This window comes from Nycticebus coucang, chromosome 22 (genome assembly GCF_027406575.1).
Source record: "Nycticebus coucang isolate mNycCou1 chromosome 22, mNycCou1.pri, whole genome shotgun sequence".
Lineage (NCBI taxonomy): Eukaryota > Metazoa > Chordata > Mammalia > Primates > Lorisidae > Nycticebus > Nycticebus coucang.
In genome coordinates this window covers 27543618-27559877 of record NC_069801.1, presented here as the reverse complement: position 1 = coordinate 27559877, position 16260 = coordinate 27543618, and the positions used below count along the sequence as shown (strand labels likewise).

At 43.4% G+C, this 16260-nt stretch overlaps 1 protein-coding gene across 1 annotated transcript in view; it reads left to right on the top strand.

Annotated features, from left to right (window-relative positions):
* Positions 1–16260, top strand: part of CSMD2 (CUB and Sushi multiple domains 2) — a 580815-nt gene that overhangs the window by 51501 nt on the left and 513054 nt on the right. The window contains exon 2 of the mRNA XM_053576806.1: positions 10747–10963. Within this exon, the coding sequence (XP_053432781.1) occupies positions 10747–10963 (217 nt within the window). The remainder of the gene's footprint in view (positions 1–10746; positions 10964–16260) is intronic.

Sequence of the window (16260 nt, the reverse complement as noted above, 5' to 3'; positions counted from 1 at the left end):
TGCTTGAGCTCAGGCGTTCGAGACCAGCCTGAGCAAGAGTGAGACCCCATCTCTACTCAAAATGGAAAAACTAGCTTGGCATTGTGTAGGTGCCTGTAGTCCCAGCTACTCGGGAAGCTGAGGCAACGGGATCACTTGAGCTCAAGAGTCTGACGTTGTTGTGAGCTGTAACACCACAGCAGTCCACAGCCAAGGGTGACTGAGTGAGACTCTGTCCTAAAAAGCAAAAAGAAATCAACTGCAATGAGGAAGTGGGAGGAGGTGGTGAACAGGAAATTGTCAAGGGTGACTAAGTCCTGCTTCTGGTCTGAGAAAGTCAGATCTGTATTCAGAAGGGATGCCAAGGCAACACTAAATTATAAGAATTTATTCCTCTGAGGAATGAGTGTGGAACAGGTCAGAACGTGGTCTCTCCCCTCCTGGAATCCCCACTTCTCCAGGAAGACAGATACTCAATGCTGCCACACTTTGTGCCCCGTGGGACACACAGCAGGGTGTGCTGTTGGCTGTGTGTTGGTGTGAGGGGAACACAGCTTGGTGTAGCAGTCAGTAAGGTCTCCTGGCAGAGGGGCAGTGAGGTTTAAGCTGCGAACTAAAGGGTGCGAAGGAACTGGCTCCAGTGAGCAGAAGCATCCTGAGCACTGAAGGCACCAAAGAGTCTGGCTTGGGCAGAGGGAAGTGGCCCCAAGCAAAGCCTGAGGGGAAGGAGGCTTGTGGGGGGTCTTGTGCACCACATTTAGGGCTCTGGGCTTTGTCCAGAGGAGCCATGGAAGGCTTTCAAGCACAGGTGGCACATTATCTTTGCTTTTTTGAATAGTTCAGATTGGGAGAGGAAAGGTCTGGAGTTGGGGGCTGGTTGTTGTTTTGCAGTGGGGACAGGGGAGTGGGGAGAAAAGAGGGACTCTGCCTGGAAGCCAGAGGAGGGTGCTCAGAGGGGGTGCTGTGTGAACCGTGGCTGCAACCGAGAGTTAGATTTGCTAGGTTGAGATGGCAGAGGAAAGACGTTCCAGGCAAAGGGCCAGGCATCACAGGTGACGAACTGGTGGTGTGGCTGAGGCACATGATGTGCAGGGAGAGGAGCTAGAAGGAGTCTTGATGCCAACATCTCTAACGACCATATTCTTGGTACTTCCCTAAAGTGTCATTGCAGGGGGACAAAGATACTGCTTGACCCTTGCCTCTCCATCTGCAGACAAGGTTCTCCTGCCAGAAGGCACCACAGAGATGGGCCAGAGGCCGACTGTAGACTCGAGGTGTCCAGTTGGTTCTCTGACAGTGGGTGCGATGATTTATCTGGCATCTGCAGCTCCCCCTCTGTGGTTCCTCTTAGGGCAGTTTCATTCATTGCATGGTCTGACAAATCTGTATCTCCAGTCCAGATTGCACCCCCAAACACCAGGCTGCTGCAGCCCTAATTGCCTTCTGGCCCTCTCCGTCTGGATGTCCCACTGGCATCTCCAACTAAATTTGTCTAGAATTGACCTTATCAGTCAATAAATATTTGCAGAATTGAATTGAATTTTCCTGCCAAACTTCTCAAAAGAGTTATCTCCCCCAAATTATCATTATTTGTAGACAACATGATTGTGTGCCTAGAACACCCTAAGGGAATCAACGGAGACATTTTTTAAAATTAATAGGAGTCCAGAAACCTGGTTGGATGTGAAATGAATGTATAAAAATCAATAGGTTTTTCTGTATCATAGTAATAACTGTTAGAAAAAATAATGAGAAAAATGTCATTCACTAGTGCAATAAAAGTGCATAAAATGTCTGTGAATAACCTTAACAAGATGTGACTGGGATCTATGTGAGAAAAGTATATATCTTTACTGAAGGGTTAGATGGTAATTATTGATAACTTATGGTGTGCCTGGTAGTATACTGAGTGCTTATTAACTTATGAGATATTGTCCCGTTAATCTGTACAACCATTCTAGAAGTGGGTGTTAAGTTTCAAGATCTCAAAACTAAGGTTTAAGGAGTTTAATCAAATTGTCCACAAGGTCTTAAGTGGCAAAGATTTGAGAACTGTACTCAAATCTTTGAATAATAAAGATTTGAATGAAACACATGCTTTTATTCTTTTCACTAAGCCACCTCCAAAACAAAGCATAAATAGACAAATGAAGTTTGTGGGTAGTGTCTGTATATTATAAAGTGATTAATTTCATTTTGCTCATTCAGTAACAAAATATGTGCTGAGTGTCTACTGTGGAAAAGTCCGGGGCTAGGTGCTGGAGATAAAATATGAATAAGATTGTAATGTGTATACTGGTGGAGACAGCCACTTACACACATCCTGGCTGCTGCCATTGGTGAAGGCAAAGCTTTTCATAGCGAAAGTTGAGTAAGCAGTGGAAGAATGCTTGATGTTGTCTTGAGGGTTCTAAGAAGGTTTTCTGGAGGAGATAATGAGTTTTAAAGTGCCCGAGGTAGTTGGCTGAAGGGACAATCAGAACACAGAGAGCTGGGTGGGCAATTAATATCCTCATTCATTCAGCTCACTATTCTGTGAGCATCTACTGTATGTCAGGCTCAGGTCTATGAGCTGGAGAGGGAGTGGAGAATATAGTAGACCTCTGCTTTCCTGGAGATTGCATTTTATAAGGGTGAGGTGGGGTGCAGAAAATGAACAAATGGAAAATACATGTCATAGGTGCTAAGTGCTGTGGAGAAAAAAATGAAGTGGTTACATGGAACACCAGGTGTAGAGGAAGGATGCCTGGATTAGGGTGGTCACTGAAGAGGTCATGTTTGACCCAACTCCTGAAGGAAGTGAGGGAGTGGGTCGCTCAGCTATAAGGGGAAGAATTTTCAGGGCATCAGCAAATGCAGAGGTCCCAAGGTGGGTGTGTGATGGGCTTAGGGAACAGTCAGGAGGCAGCATGGCTGAATTACAGGGATGAGGCGAGGAGAGAGGCCGCGGAGAGCCCATTCATTTGATGCTTTAGGGGCCACAGCGAGGACTTTGGCTTTTATGTCGAGTGAGCGCATCAATCACTAGAAGTGATTGGAAGGAATCCAACATTTTGTGAGTATGAAAGGACACTTGGCCATTTGGCATGGGCTCCACACCATTAGTGTTGCAATCTGTGGTGTCTGTTCCAAGTTAGAACTTCCTCTCCTCGCTCACATACATTGGATTTCTAGGGGACTTGCAAAGGCATCAGGCTTCTAGACCTTTCTAACCATCCCTGACAGAGGTCAGCCAGCCTAATATGGACAATGTGCCCCTCCCAGCCCCGACCGAAACCGAACCTGGTTGCGGTTACCAGGTAAGTGAACATTCATTCTGGGACTCTGGCCACGGAAAAGCATTTTCCGCTGCACTGACCTCCATCCTGTCACCAGACATAATGAAGGGTCCAGGTCTTATTTATCACAGAAAAAAAAATCCAGAAACAATTCAAATCTTTGACAATAGAAGAATGGTTGAGTAAATTCTAGTGTAACCATATATTGGAAAGTTGTGCGTCCATTTAAAAATGCTGTAAATGAACAGATTCAATATCTTGGGAAAAGCTTATGTTATAATGTTTACTGAATTGTTACAAAAGAAAACCGAGAAATGACCAGAATGGTTATCACCAGGGGAGTGTTTGAATAAATTGAGACACATCCCTGGCCTGGAATATTACACATTCATATAAAAAATGAGTTAGATCTGTATCTACTGACCTGGAAGGTGTCCCCAACGTATTGTTAAGCGAAAAAGCCAGTTGCAGAGAAATGGACTAAACTATCATCTTTTTTAAACAACAAAATAATAAAAATTCTCCTGGAATGTGTCCATGTGTTTGAGAGAGGAAGTGGGGAAAGGTAGCTGTTAACTTTGGTAACTTTAGATTGAGAAACCGGACGTACGTGTCTCTTTTTACTTGTATTGCATACGGGCATATGTATGCAAATTACAAGTGCACGTTGCCTTTTGTAATTTAAGACGGTAGAATAACTAAAAAAGAGCACACAGAATTATATTCACAGTATTATCTCAACAATGTGAAATATGCATGGAAAAATCTAGGAACAAAATCTAGAAAAAATATTAAGCACGGTTGCCCCTGAAGGAAGATGAGAATCCATTTTCTCTTTTAAAATCTTGCCTGCGATTTCCAAATTTTCTACAATGAGCAAAACGTGTTAAGTTGTTGTTTAAAATAAAATGGTTTTCTACCATCTCATCAGCCAATCTCGCTGTTACCTGTTACAATGAGGCATCCGTCCACTTTGCAACCCTTCCTCCTGCCTTAGCTGAAATTGATGTATCCATTTAGCAAATAGTTATTGAATTCTGGGCACTGAGGATGCGGCCGAGACCAGAACAAAGCTCCAGCTCTCGGCGTTCTGGCGTTCTTACTTCCAGAGGGACCATTTAGACATCAAACCGAGTGACCTCATCCGAAACCCCCATCTTCGTGTCTCTGTGGTGGTCATCACATTGAGTCACCTTCTCCTGCACGGATGTGCCCTCTGCCTCTTTCCTCCTATTCTGTCTGCCCCTACTCTGTCACCTTTCCTGTCCCCTTCCATGAAAAATGTCCCCAAAAGCTCTGTTTTGAGCCCTTCCCCTTCTTTCTCTACAGCGGGAGCCATGCCATTCATAGCCAGATTCTGAATCATAATCTCTAGACCTGAGCCTATGTTGGACCCAGGCAGAGTCTGGGATGCTGGAGATGCTGGTGAATATTGGTATTTCAATGCTTGCCAATGAAATGAACTAGGCTGGACCTTACCATCTGTCCCCCTGTGGCATCTATACTTGAGAATCACTCTGTGCGTCCCTCTGGATTTACTTGGGTTTAGTATATGACCCACCATGGCTTATTATAGTATCGAGTGAGAAGAATGAATGGATGACATGGTGCAGCGACATCACTGGACATAGTTTAGGGACATGAGCCAAGTAGGTTTGGTGCCTACACCAGTGAGGGGGTATTCAGAGAACTATATACAGGGTTCCTTTGAATGTTGAGGAGATAAGAAGCTTCATTTCATTATTACTGTGGTTGGATATTTTTCTGGTTTCTGGGCTACTTATGTCTGCTTTTGTGAACTATTTGTTCAGACCCTGTCCAATTACTAGAAATAGTACTTCCCCCCCCAATATTAGTAATTGTTCTTTCTATAATATACATAAATATATATATTTTAAGGTGAGCACAATTCATAATAGTCAAGTCGTGGAAGAAGCCCAAGTGAATGGATTAATAAATTGTGGTATATGTATACCATGGAATATTGTGCAGCCTTAAAAAAGATGGAGACCTCTGTTACGTTTACATGGATGGAGCTGGAACATATCCTACTTAGTAAAGTATCTCCAAGAATGGAAGAAAAAATATCCAATGTACTCAGTACTATTATGAAACCAATTTACAATCACTCACACTTTCATATGAAGAATAGATCACAACTATGGCCCAAGATGAAGGAGGGAGGGGGGAAGGTCAAATCCAGGGAGGGTTAATGGTGGGCTCACACCTATGGTGCATAATGCAAGGGTACATGTCGGATCTATTAGTATAGAGTATAAATGTCTTAACACAATAACTAAGTAAACGAGATGAGGTCTATATTAACCAGTGTGATGTAAGTATTCCCGATTCTATAGAAATCAGCACATTGTACCCCATAAATGCCTTAATGTATACCTGATCTATGTGTTTACAATTTAATAACAAATAAAAAAAGAGAAAGAGAAAGATAGGTTACACTGTAAGAGCAAGATAAAGAGATACAGGGCAAGATATGTTCACAATGGGCAGTGAATTGGCCCCCACTGTTGCAACAAGGAAAAGGCAAAAACACAAAGAGACCGATTCTTTCAATAACATAGGAAGTTTATTATTTTCTCCCTATCACATTTGCATACCTTTTGATTCTATTTTGACATAACATATACTTTTTACATAAAACTATCCATCTTACAGTATCTTCCACAACAATTAGAAATTCAGAAAGTCACAGTCAGATAATTGACTTACATTTTCTTCTGATTATTTTGTGACTTGATGGTTTTTAACATTTAATTCTTTGCTCCATCTGGACTTTATTTTGGTAGACGGTGTGAGTAAAAGAGATAGCGTCATTCTTTTCCCAAACTGTTAATTAGTTGACCCTGCAAAACTCATTTTCTTTTCTCATTGATTTTTTTCTAACATTGGCCACATGCCAATTTTTCTACTCATCATATGTATTGATCTTCTTGAAATATCATCTCATGTCCTACCTGTCCTCTCTTGGCCTGCCCCCACACTGTTTTCTTACGTGTTAAGTTGTGATGCTGTTTGTGACCTTGTAGGATGAGATTATTGAATTTACCACCTTTTTAAAAAGTGCATCATCTGTGATAATCTATTTTTGCAGTTAAACTTAGGTATCATTTTGCCAAATTTAAAACAGGTCATTGCGCTTTGGATCAGAATTGCATTAAGCTTATAAATTAACCTTTCTATAACTTTTCATGAGGTTAATATTATAAATTAACCTTTCAGTGGTTAGTCTTTCCACTCAAGATTACACTCTGTCTCTCCAATTATTCAAAAATGTTTTATCCCTCTGTAGAAGTTATTTTTGTATAGTGCCTACATATTTCTCATTAATTTTATTTCTGTGGATTATATACATTTTGTAGTTACCATAAACAGGATCTTTTTTCTTTGTATTTTTATCTATCGCCAGCATATAGCAATGTTACAGACTTTTTGTTATAATATTTTGGCTACTTTAATGAAGTTTTTTTATTAGCTCTAATAGCTTTATAATTAATTCTCCTGGGGTTTACAGGTATCTTAATATATCATCTGCAAACCATAATTTTGCTTTCTCTTTTCTCATTTCTTTCTCTTGTGTCACATGGGTTAGCTCTTCCAGTAAGGCGTGAAATCCCAGAGGTGATGGTGTCATCTCTGCCTTGTTCCCAGTCTTAATCAGGTGTTTCTAAAATGCAATCTTTATCATGGTAAGGATAAATGCAATCTTTATCATGATAAGGACCCTTTTTCTTAGTTCTGAATGCTTATTTTAATCAGGGTTACAAGACTAATTTTATTCAATGCCTGTTTAGCATTTGTTTGGAAGACCTTAATGTCTTTTCTTTTTTAATGGCATACTTTGTGTTAAGAGATTTCTTAATATTAAAAGTCATTTTAGAGATTAACTGTCCTTTGTCGGTTAATCCCTAAAGTGGACTTTTAAAACATTAGTGTTGAGTCCATTTATGAGCATCGTGCTAAACCAGGTGAATTCAGAGAGGACTACTTATGTTGGAATCCCTTTGCATAACAACCACTTGGGTCCCCCTTCCTTAATTTCTCTTTGCCTTGTTCTTCTGTAAAATAGAGATGATATTGATAGTACCCACCATATAGGATTGTTGTAAAGATTACACAAGTCAATATAAGTAAAGCTCTTAGCAGAGAGTCTGGTAAAACACTAAATAGATACACGCAATATACCAAATTATTGAGAACTTACTGTGTGTCTAGTACTAAGCTTGAGATGTGGATTCCAAGATAGGCAAACTCACATGTGGTCTCTGCTGTCATGGAGCTTACAGTCTGGTGAGGAGATAGGTACTTAAGATATAGATATCCATGTAGCAATCAGATGGAAGCATGGAGATTTGCATCGATTATAAGTGCCACCAAGGAGAGGTTATGGTGTCATGACAACATGTAGTAGGGACATGTTGCCCTCCCTTCACCTAATCAAGGAGGGTCATTAGGCTGAGATCTGAAAGATGATTATGCCAAGAACAGAGGGAAACATATCCTAGGCAGAGAGAGCAGCATATGCAAAGGTCCTGTGGCATATGCAAAGGTCCAGTAAGAGATTGTGGCAGTTACTGAGGACTAAGAAGGGTGGGATTTGTCTGGAAAGCTGGTGGAAATGAGGCTGGGAGGTCACTGAGGGCCTGACTGCACAGAGATCCTTATAGACCTCATTGAACAGCAATGAGGAGTCATTGAATGTTTGGGGCAGAGGGAGATGTGAATGACCTGATTAGATTTCTGCTTTGAAAAGATGTCCCCAGCTGCAGTATGAAGAATGGTGGGCAAGGACCAGAGTAAATGTGGTTGACCAGTTAGGAGTCCCTTGGTGTGGGGTGAGGGAGAGTGGAGATAAAGACTGCATGGTAGATTGGCCATGGGGATGTGAAGGAGAAGAAGGTGTCAGCTTCTAGGCGGGCCTAATTATTTATTTATGTCTTGATCCTAAACTCTTTATTTATTTATTTTTTATTTTTTTGTAGTTTTTGGCCAGGGCCGGGCTTGACCCTGCCACCCCCAGTTTATGGGGCCTTCACCCTACTCCTTGAGCCAGAGGCACCTCCCCATCCCAAACTCTTTAAAACAGGCTTTGTGCTATATGATCTTGCCCAACTGTAGACTCATGTAAGTTTTCAGAGCATGTTTAAGGTAGGATAGACCAAGCTTTGATATTCAGTAGGTTGGGTGTCTTGAATGCACTTTAGGCTTAAGATCTTTTCAATTGTGGGGTTTTTTTTGACAATGTAATCCTATCTGTACTAAAAAGCACTGCAGATGTGTTAAATGAAATTCTAGAAAAACTTGAAGTAGCACAGAAAGGCAAGTAAAATACTGCAAAATAACAACAAAGACAAGAGAGGAGCCATGCAAAGGGAACAAAAAAATGAAATCATAAAATGGCAGACTTAAGCGCTAACATATTAACAATTATTTCATATTCCAATGGTCTAAATGTACCAATTCAAAGGCAGAAATATGCAAAATGGATAAAATAGCATGACCTCAGCTGATAAGAAATTTACTTCAAATGCAGTGATATATGATGAGACAATATAAACCGTGCCAGCATTCAGCAAAAAATGCAAGAGCGACACTGGGTTGGTATCAGGTTAAGTATTGACAAAAGTATCATTAACAACAGAAAAGAAAAAGCATTACAAAACAATAAAAGAGTTCATATGCCAACACTTGGCAAAGTTACCTGTGTATTTATCAAACAGTAGAGCTTTTGAGTTAGTTGAAACAAAAAGGGATAGAACTTAAAGGAGGAACGCACAATTCCACAGTTATAATTCAAGACTTCAACAGCCATCTCTCAGCAAGGTAGGTGGGCCTGATGGAGGCACCATTCCACTCCCTGAGGGAGGGAGCAGCGGACGATGCCAGAGTGGGAGGGTGGCTGTCGCAAGCCTGAGCATCCCAGAGGAAGGTGTCAGGCTGGTCGTGCAGAGGGGAGGTCTGGCCTGGACTGTGACTACACTGTGAGTCATCTCAAGTGGGGAGCTCCTCTAAACTACAAAGAGGGGGAGAGGCCCGATTCTGAGCCTGAAGCAGGCAGAAAAAGAGCAAGAAAGGAGGGTGGGGGGATGGGAGGAAGACCCCGGCGCTGCTGCTCAGAGTGTGGCCCTTGCAGAGCAGAAGCATCACCGCATCACCAGAGAGCCAGGTGGATATACAGACGCTGCAGGCCCCCCCCCCCCCAGGTGTCCATCTGTACCTCCATCTGAGCCAGATCCCCAGGTGGCACCCGTGCAGAGTGAGATCTGAGATGCTGTGTCCCAGAAGGAGTATTTCTGGAAGGAGGGTGAGCAACAGTGTCAGAGGTGGCCAAGTAGTGTGTTAATTAATGAAGATGGAAAAAATATCCACTAGACCCATCGAAGACCTTAGTAGACCTGTTTGGGGTGGATCTATAGGACCAGAAGGCAGAACCGATGGGGATGGAGAGTGAGTGGGAGGTCAGGAAATGGAGACGGAAAGTATAGACAGATTGTGTTTTCTATAAATTTGGCTGTGAAGGGGAGGAGAGAGAGACAAGGCTGGGGAGAGATGAGTGGAGTGGGGAATTGTTTTCTTCATGATCTTGAGCACATTTTAAAGGAGAAGCTTCCAGGAGAAAGGAAACAATTGAACATATATGTATACAAGAGAGATCATGTAGCATTCTCAAAGAGCAGGGAAGAAAGGGATCCGATGGGCACATGGAAAGATTCGTTTAGGTGCAGAGGGACGTGGATTCTCTGTAGGAGGAAGAAGGTGCCCTGGGGTCATGCTAGAAGACCAGGGACTCCTCATTGATGGCTTTTCTTTTCTCTCTCTCTCTCTCTTTTTTTGAGACAGAGTCTCACTCTCTCATCCTAGGTAGAGTGCTGTAGTGTCATAGCTCATGGAAACAAACTCCTGGGCTCAAGCCATCCTCTTGCCTCAGTTGTTTTCATTTTTTTAGTAGAGACAGGGTCTTGCTCTTGCTCAGGCTATCCACCTGCCTCGGCCTCCCAGAGTGCTAGAATTACAGGTGTGACCCAGCACACTGGCTGGTTTTTATTTTCCATGGGGGTGGGAGCAGAGCACATTAGCTGAGAGTTGGGAGGCTGCAGACAATGGGGAAGGTTTGAAATTGTCATTCTGGTAATTAATGTCGTAAAGGGGAAGTCTGGGTTTAGTCTGGTATTGGTTGCTTTTTAGCCCAAACTCCCTGAGCTTTAGTTTTCCATTGCATGGACTTGCTCTGAGGCTTGAATAAAATGATACTCAATTTATCACGGTGTCACTGCACAGCACACAGCAAGCTGACAGTCAGTGTTGGCCGGCCATCTTGCCTCCCTCTGCGCCAAGCACAGGGCTAGCTCATAGGAAGTGCGTGGGGAAAAAAGTGGATGCATGCTTCTTTAACAAATTGCTCCTGTCTCTCTGGAAGCTTGTAGATGTTCTTCTGGCTGCACTGAACCGCTGCTCTCTTTCTCTCTCCCAGGCCAGAACTGCACGTTCCAACTGCACGGCCCTAATGGGACAGTCGAGAGCCCAGGGTTCCCATATGGCTATCCCAACTATGCCAACTGCACGTGGACCATCACAGCGGAGAACCAGCACAGGATCCAGCTCGTGTTCCAGTCCTTTGCCCTGGAAGAAGACTTTGATGTCCTGTCCGTGTTTGATGGCCCACCCCAGCCGGAGAACCTACAGACAAGGTACCACCCTGCCTACCCTCCCTGTAGCAGACAGCGGGGCTCTGAGCTGAGCTTGCTCAGAAGGACTTGCTCGGATGAAAGGTTTATGGCCATTGACAAAGACTGCTGTTTCTACGAGGCCCTCCCTCAAATCCTCTGCTTTCTTAGACTTTCTCAATTCCTTTCTCCTGCTTAGTGGTTATCAGTAGGCAGGATTGATGAGTAGAATATTTGGGAAGACTAGATAGAAAACACCCAAGGGCTCTAGAGAAATCTTCCGTTGAAACTGACTTGACTTTACATGAACGTGCACAAGTGTATATGTGTGTCTACCTCTAGGTGTATATTCTTTGCACACACAGAAATACAAGCTAGACCCAGAAGATTCAGGGCTTGAAGGCTAATAGTGCTGGGCTATAGGATGATCCCAGTGTCTTTGGCATTCAAAACCATCAATAAATTGCTGGAATTTGCTCTGCGTTTGCAGGGCCCTGGTTGTGGGTGTATGTATGGCTGAGATGGCTTCCTGTGTCCCTAAGATGCCCCCCAAGGGGGAAAGTTCACATGTGAGAAGGGAGGCAGGGGTAGGGGAAGGCTCCCACCCTCTGCAGGAAGGGCAGACTCCTCTGGGCCAAAGGTGGAGGCCCTAGTGTCATAGCTCTCCAGGTTCTGCTGACCCAGAGGCCATGCTCCATCACAAGCCTTGTCCCTGTCCTGTCAGTCAGCCTCCCCAGCTCCTCAGGGAGCCAAAGGGTTAATGGCCTACCAGCCCTGGGGAGCCAGAGGTGCTAATTGCTTCTAATGACAGGATGCCCTAATGAGTGATTCCCTGCCACCAAGTGCTTAACCTCCAAGTTTTGTTTAAGATGGTGTCTAAGCCTTTGGGTTCCCAGCTCCTGGAACAGGGTCACAGGCACATTTACAGGGACAGCTCCTTGCCCTCTTCTCTTCCCCTCCCTTTCCTCTGGGGCAGTGCAGAGGTGAGTCTAGGAAGTCTTCAGTGGGAGGTGGTGAGCCTCTGGGGACCTGCTGACTAGTAGCTTCTCCCATTCAAGACTGGGCTAATCCCTTTTCCCTTGATGTTCAGCAGGAGTTGGACATTATGTGTTCTGAGAATGTTTGGTGAAAAGGGATCGAAATCTTCTTCACTCATTCCTTCCACACATATCTCTTGAGCACATATGTCCTGACGCTGGCCTGGGTGCTAGGGATACAGCAGTGAGCAAAACAAAGGCACTGCCTTCATGGAGGTACATGCTAAAGGGGAGACAGGCATGGCGATATCTAACATGATTATGTTCTAGAACATGTTATGAAGACAACACGTGTAGGCAAGAGGGTGATGGTTTTATAGCATGGCTGAGGAAGGCCTTTCTAAGGAGGAGACGTTTGAGCAGAGAGCTGGATCAAAGAGCATCATGTTTGTTGTCCTGTGCGGGTATCTGGGAAAAGCATCTAGACTAAGGGCATGGGGAATATCAAGGCCTTTGGAGGGCAGTCCTGCCATGCATAGCCAGCCCTGGTCAAGCCAGCCTTGTAGATGAGGGGTACCTGCAGCTTTGGAAGTTTCATTCTCGGCCATTTCAGGTGTCATCTCTGTGATCTACTAGTGTGAATCTATCTCACAAGTAGATGAGGGGATGCCTGAGGCCAGTGGCTACAGGCCAGAGTAGAGCCCGTGGACAGGAATCCAGAAAGGGGAAGGTGAGGCTGGGAGGTGGCAGGAGGTAGTAGATTCTGCAGGACCTCATAGTCAAGTGAGGACTTTGGCCTTGGCCCAGAGGTAAACAGGAAACACTTGGAGGGTTCTGAGCAGAAGACCTTTGGGGGACCTTTGGTTGCTGTGGGGAGGCTGAAGGAAAAGTGGTGAGGCTGGAGGCTAGGAGGGAGGAGGCTGTTGTAACAGCCCAGGGCAGAGAAGGGGGAGTTTTGTATTCCAAACACAGAGTGGGCAGGATTTGCTGTTGCATTGAGTAAGGAGTCAGCAGTATGAGAGACAAGGGGACCAGGATGATCCCAGTGTCTTTGGCTTTAATGACTGGTAGAAAAAAAAAAAGTAGCTCTTGAGCTAGGCACAGTGGCTCACACCTATAATCCTTGCACTTTGGGAGGCTGAGGTGGGAGGATCACTTGAGTCTAGGTATTTGAGATCAGCCTGGGCAACAAAGCAAGATCTCATCTCTATAAAACATTTTTTAAAAATTAGCCAAATTAGCTTGGCATGGGGGTACCTGCCTATTTAGGAGGCTGAGGCAGAAGGATTGCCTGAGCCCAAGAGGTCAAGATTGCGGTGAGCTGTGATTGAACCACTGCACTCCAGCCTGGATGGTAGGGCAAGACTCTGTCTCTTAACAACAACAAAAGCTGTTTCCTAACATGCGGACAGCTGCAGGAGAGGCATATTGGCAAGAGGTGGGGTAGGGGCTAGAGGTTAAAACTTTCGTTTGTTCATGTGAAATTTGAGGTGCTTATAAGATATCCAGATGGATCCATTGAATGTCCGCTTAAATCTGTGAGTTTAGAGTTTAAGGGCGTTGAGGCTCGAGATAATAAATTGGGAGACTGAACAAGGTAACAAGGGAGCGAGTCCTCTCTGTCAGATTTTGAGCTCAGGTGACACTATCTTTGGGGCAGCTGCATAAACTTTTGATGAAATGAAATGAATGTTTGAAAGACAGAAAGTCCGAGGAAGTCACCCGAGCACTTGGTTGAGGTGGGACAGCTGGAAACAGACTCTCTAATTCCTTTCCTTGCTTTTCAGGCGGGGTCCCCACAGATGCCATCAATCCTCTGTTTTCTGACACTTGGTTTTCTGACTCTGAGGGGGACATATAACAGAGTGGGGACTGGCTGGCCTGTGTTTGGAGGCTTTGATGGATGGTGGTTGCCCTGACCTGAGGAAGTAGCTGTGGCAGGGGAGGCTTCCTCTGGTCGTGAGAAGGCAGAAGGACCTGGACATGTTTCCAGCCATGGTACGGGCCACTCCAGCCAACCAGACACGTTTGAGAAGGTTGTCCCTTTTGCTCCTAATCTCTGCCATCTTTTGTGACTGGCTCATTACAATTCATTGCACAAGTAGCCAAGGACATGTGTACTAGGTGGAGGGGAAGGAGCTCGCTGCCTTTTAGCACCCCTGGAACTGGGGGCTCTCACACGCTGGGTGGCATTAAGAAGGGGAAGAGACCTAGCAGTGGTTCTCAACCTTCCTAGTGCCGCGACTTTTTAATACAGTTCCTCATATTGTGGTGACCCCCAACCATAAACTTATTTTTGTTGCTACTTCATGACTGTCATTTTGCTACTGTTATGAATTGTAATGTAAAGATCTGATACGCAGGATGGTCTTAGGTGACCCCTGTGAAAGGGTCCTTCGACTCCCAAAGGGGTCGCAACCCACAGGTTGAGAACCTCTGCCCTAGAAGATGGTCTGAGTAACCTCAGAATGTGCTGTCCTTGTATTAGAATAGTGCTCCTTTAGGGGCGTGCAAGGGAGACAGCAAGCCTGTGTTTGGTGGGGACCCTTAGGTCTTTGTGATGATTTTTTAAATCTATTCATCTACTTGAGTTTTCTTTTTATTTGTGAGTCAGTTTTTTCTACGGCGAGCCCAGAGAGTCACCCATTTACTGAGATTATCAAGTGTATTAGCCTAGGACTGTGCACAGCTTCCCCCTCACCGTTTCCAGCTCCACAGAGTCTGGGTTACCTCCCTCTTTCACATCTGCTCCTGTGGTTCGTGTTTTCTTTCTTCTTACTCAATTAGTCTAGCTGGAAGTTTGCCTATTTGATTGCTCCTTTTAAAGTTCCCATGCCAGGGCTATCAATTTTATGTTTTCTCTATTATCTAACTTATCGATTTCTGCTTTTATCTTTATCCATTCTTTTCTCCCACTTACCTTAGGCTGATGTTGCTCTTTTGCTGATTTCGTGAATTGAATTAGTTTTATTATTTCTTCTTTGACAATAAAAATATTAGGAGGCATTTTCCCCTAAGTATAACTCTGACCATATCCAATAAATTTTGATGGCTAGTTGTTATTTTAGAAAGAGTGTCTAATTGCAGTTTTGTTCTTTTCTTTTACTCTAGGGATTTTCCCTCAAAATTTCAAGTAATATTTGTTTATACTTAAAAAATTATTAGCTGGTTTTATTGCATTATGATCAGATTATGATTTCTACTTTGGAGAATTTGTTGACTTTTTTTCCCCTCTAAGATCATTTTTTGAAAATGTTCCAGTGAGTATTTGAAAAGAATACATATTCTGTGGTTGAAGGGCAAAAAAAAAAAAAAATTAAGTTATTAATATCATTCAATCTTTCTGATTTCTTATTTACTACCTAATTGATATTTGTCAAAGTAAACAATGTATTGGCCTTACATTTTCATTGGAGAGTTTATGGAGTTCTTTTTTTATTTCTACATTTTTATTTTATAAATTTTGATGCTATACACTTTGATACATAAATATATTTTAATTATTAGAGCTTCAGAATAAATTATACATGTTTTTCCAATATAAAAATTATGTTTATCCCCAGTGTTTTTTGCCTTAATTAAATTGCATTTTGATACTAACATTGCCACCAATTTTCTTTTAGGTTTGCATTTATTAGGTCTATCTTTGCCAATTTATGTACTTTTTTTTTTTTTTTTGTAGAGACAGAGTCTCACTGTACCGCCCTCAGGTAGAGTGCCGTGGCGTCACACGGCTCACAGCAACCTCTAACTCTTGGGCTTACGTGATTCTCTTGCCTCAGCCTCCCGAGTAGCTGGGACTACAGGTGCCCGCCACAACACCCGACTATTTTTTTTGTTGTTGTTGTTGCAGTTTGGCAGGGGCTGGGTTTGAACCTGCCACCCTCGGCATATGGGGCCGGCGCCCTACTCACTGAGCCACAGGCGCCACCCTAATTTATGTACTTTTAATATGACCATGTCACTGTTTTAAGGGTAGCTCTTAGTACAACATGCACAGTAGTTGAATGTTTTAGAATCTTAACTGGGAGTCTTTATTCTTTAATAGGAAAGTTTAGTCCACTCACATTTTTTGATGATAACTGATACATTTGCTCTTCTATGATGCTTAATACTTTCTATTTTTAAGCTTGCTTACTTACTTTACTATGTCTTCAAGGGTTTTTTTCACTTTCTTTTTGTGACTTTTATCTTGCTAGTGGTTAATTACTTCTTTGGAGCACATTTTAAGCTGTGTGTGTCTGTCAACATCCTGCCTATCTGGCCTTTTTCTTAATTGGGTCTTACAGGCTCTGTATCTTGTATAAATTCCTTAGTGTTTGTAGCACATAGGTAGGTACTTCC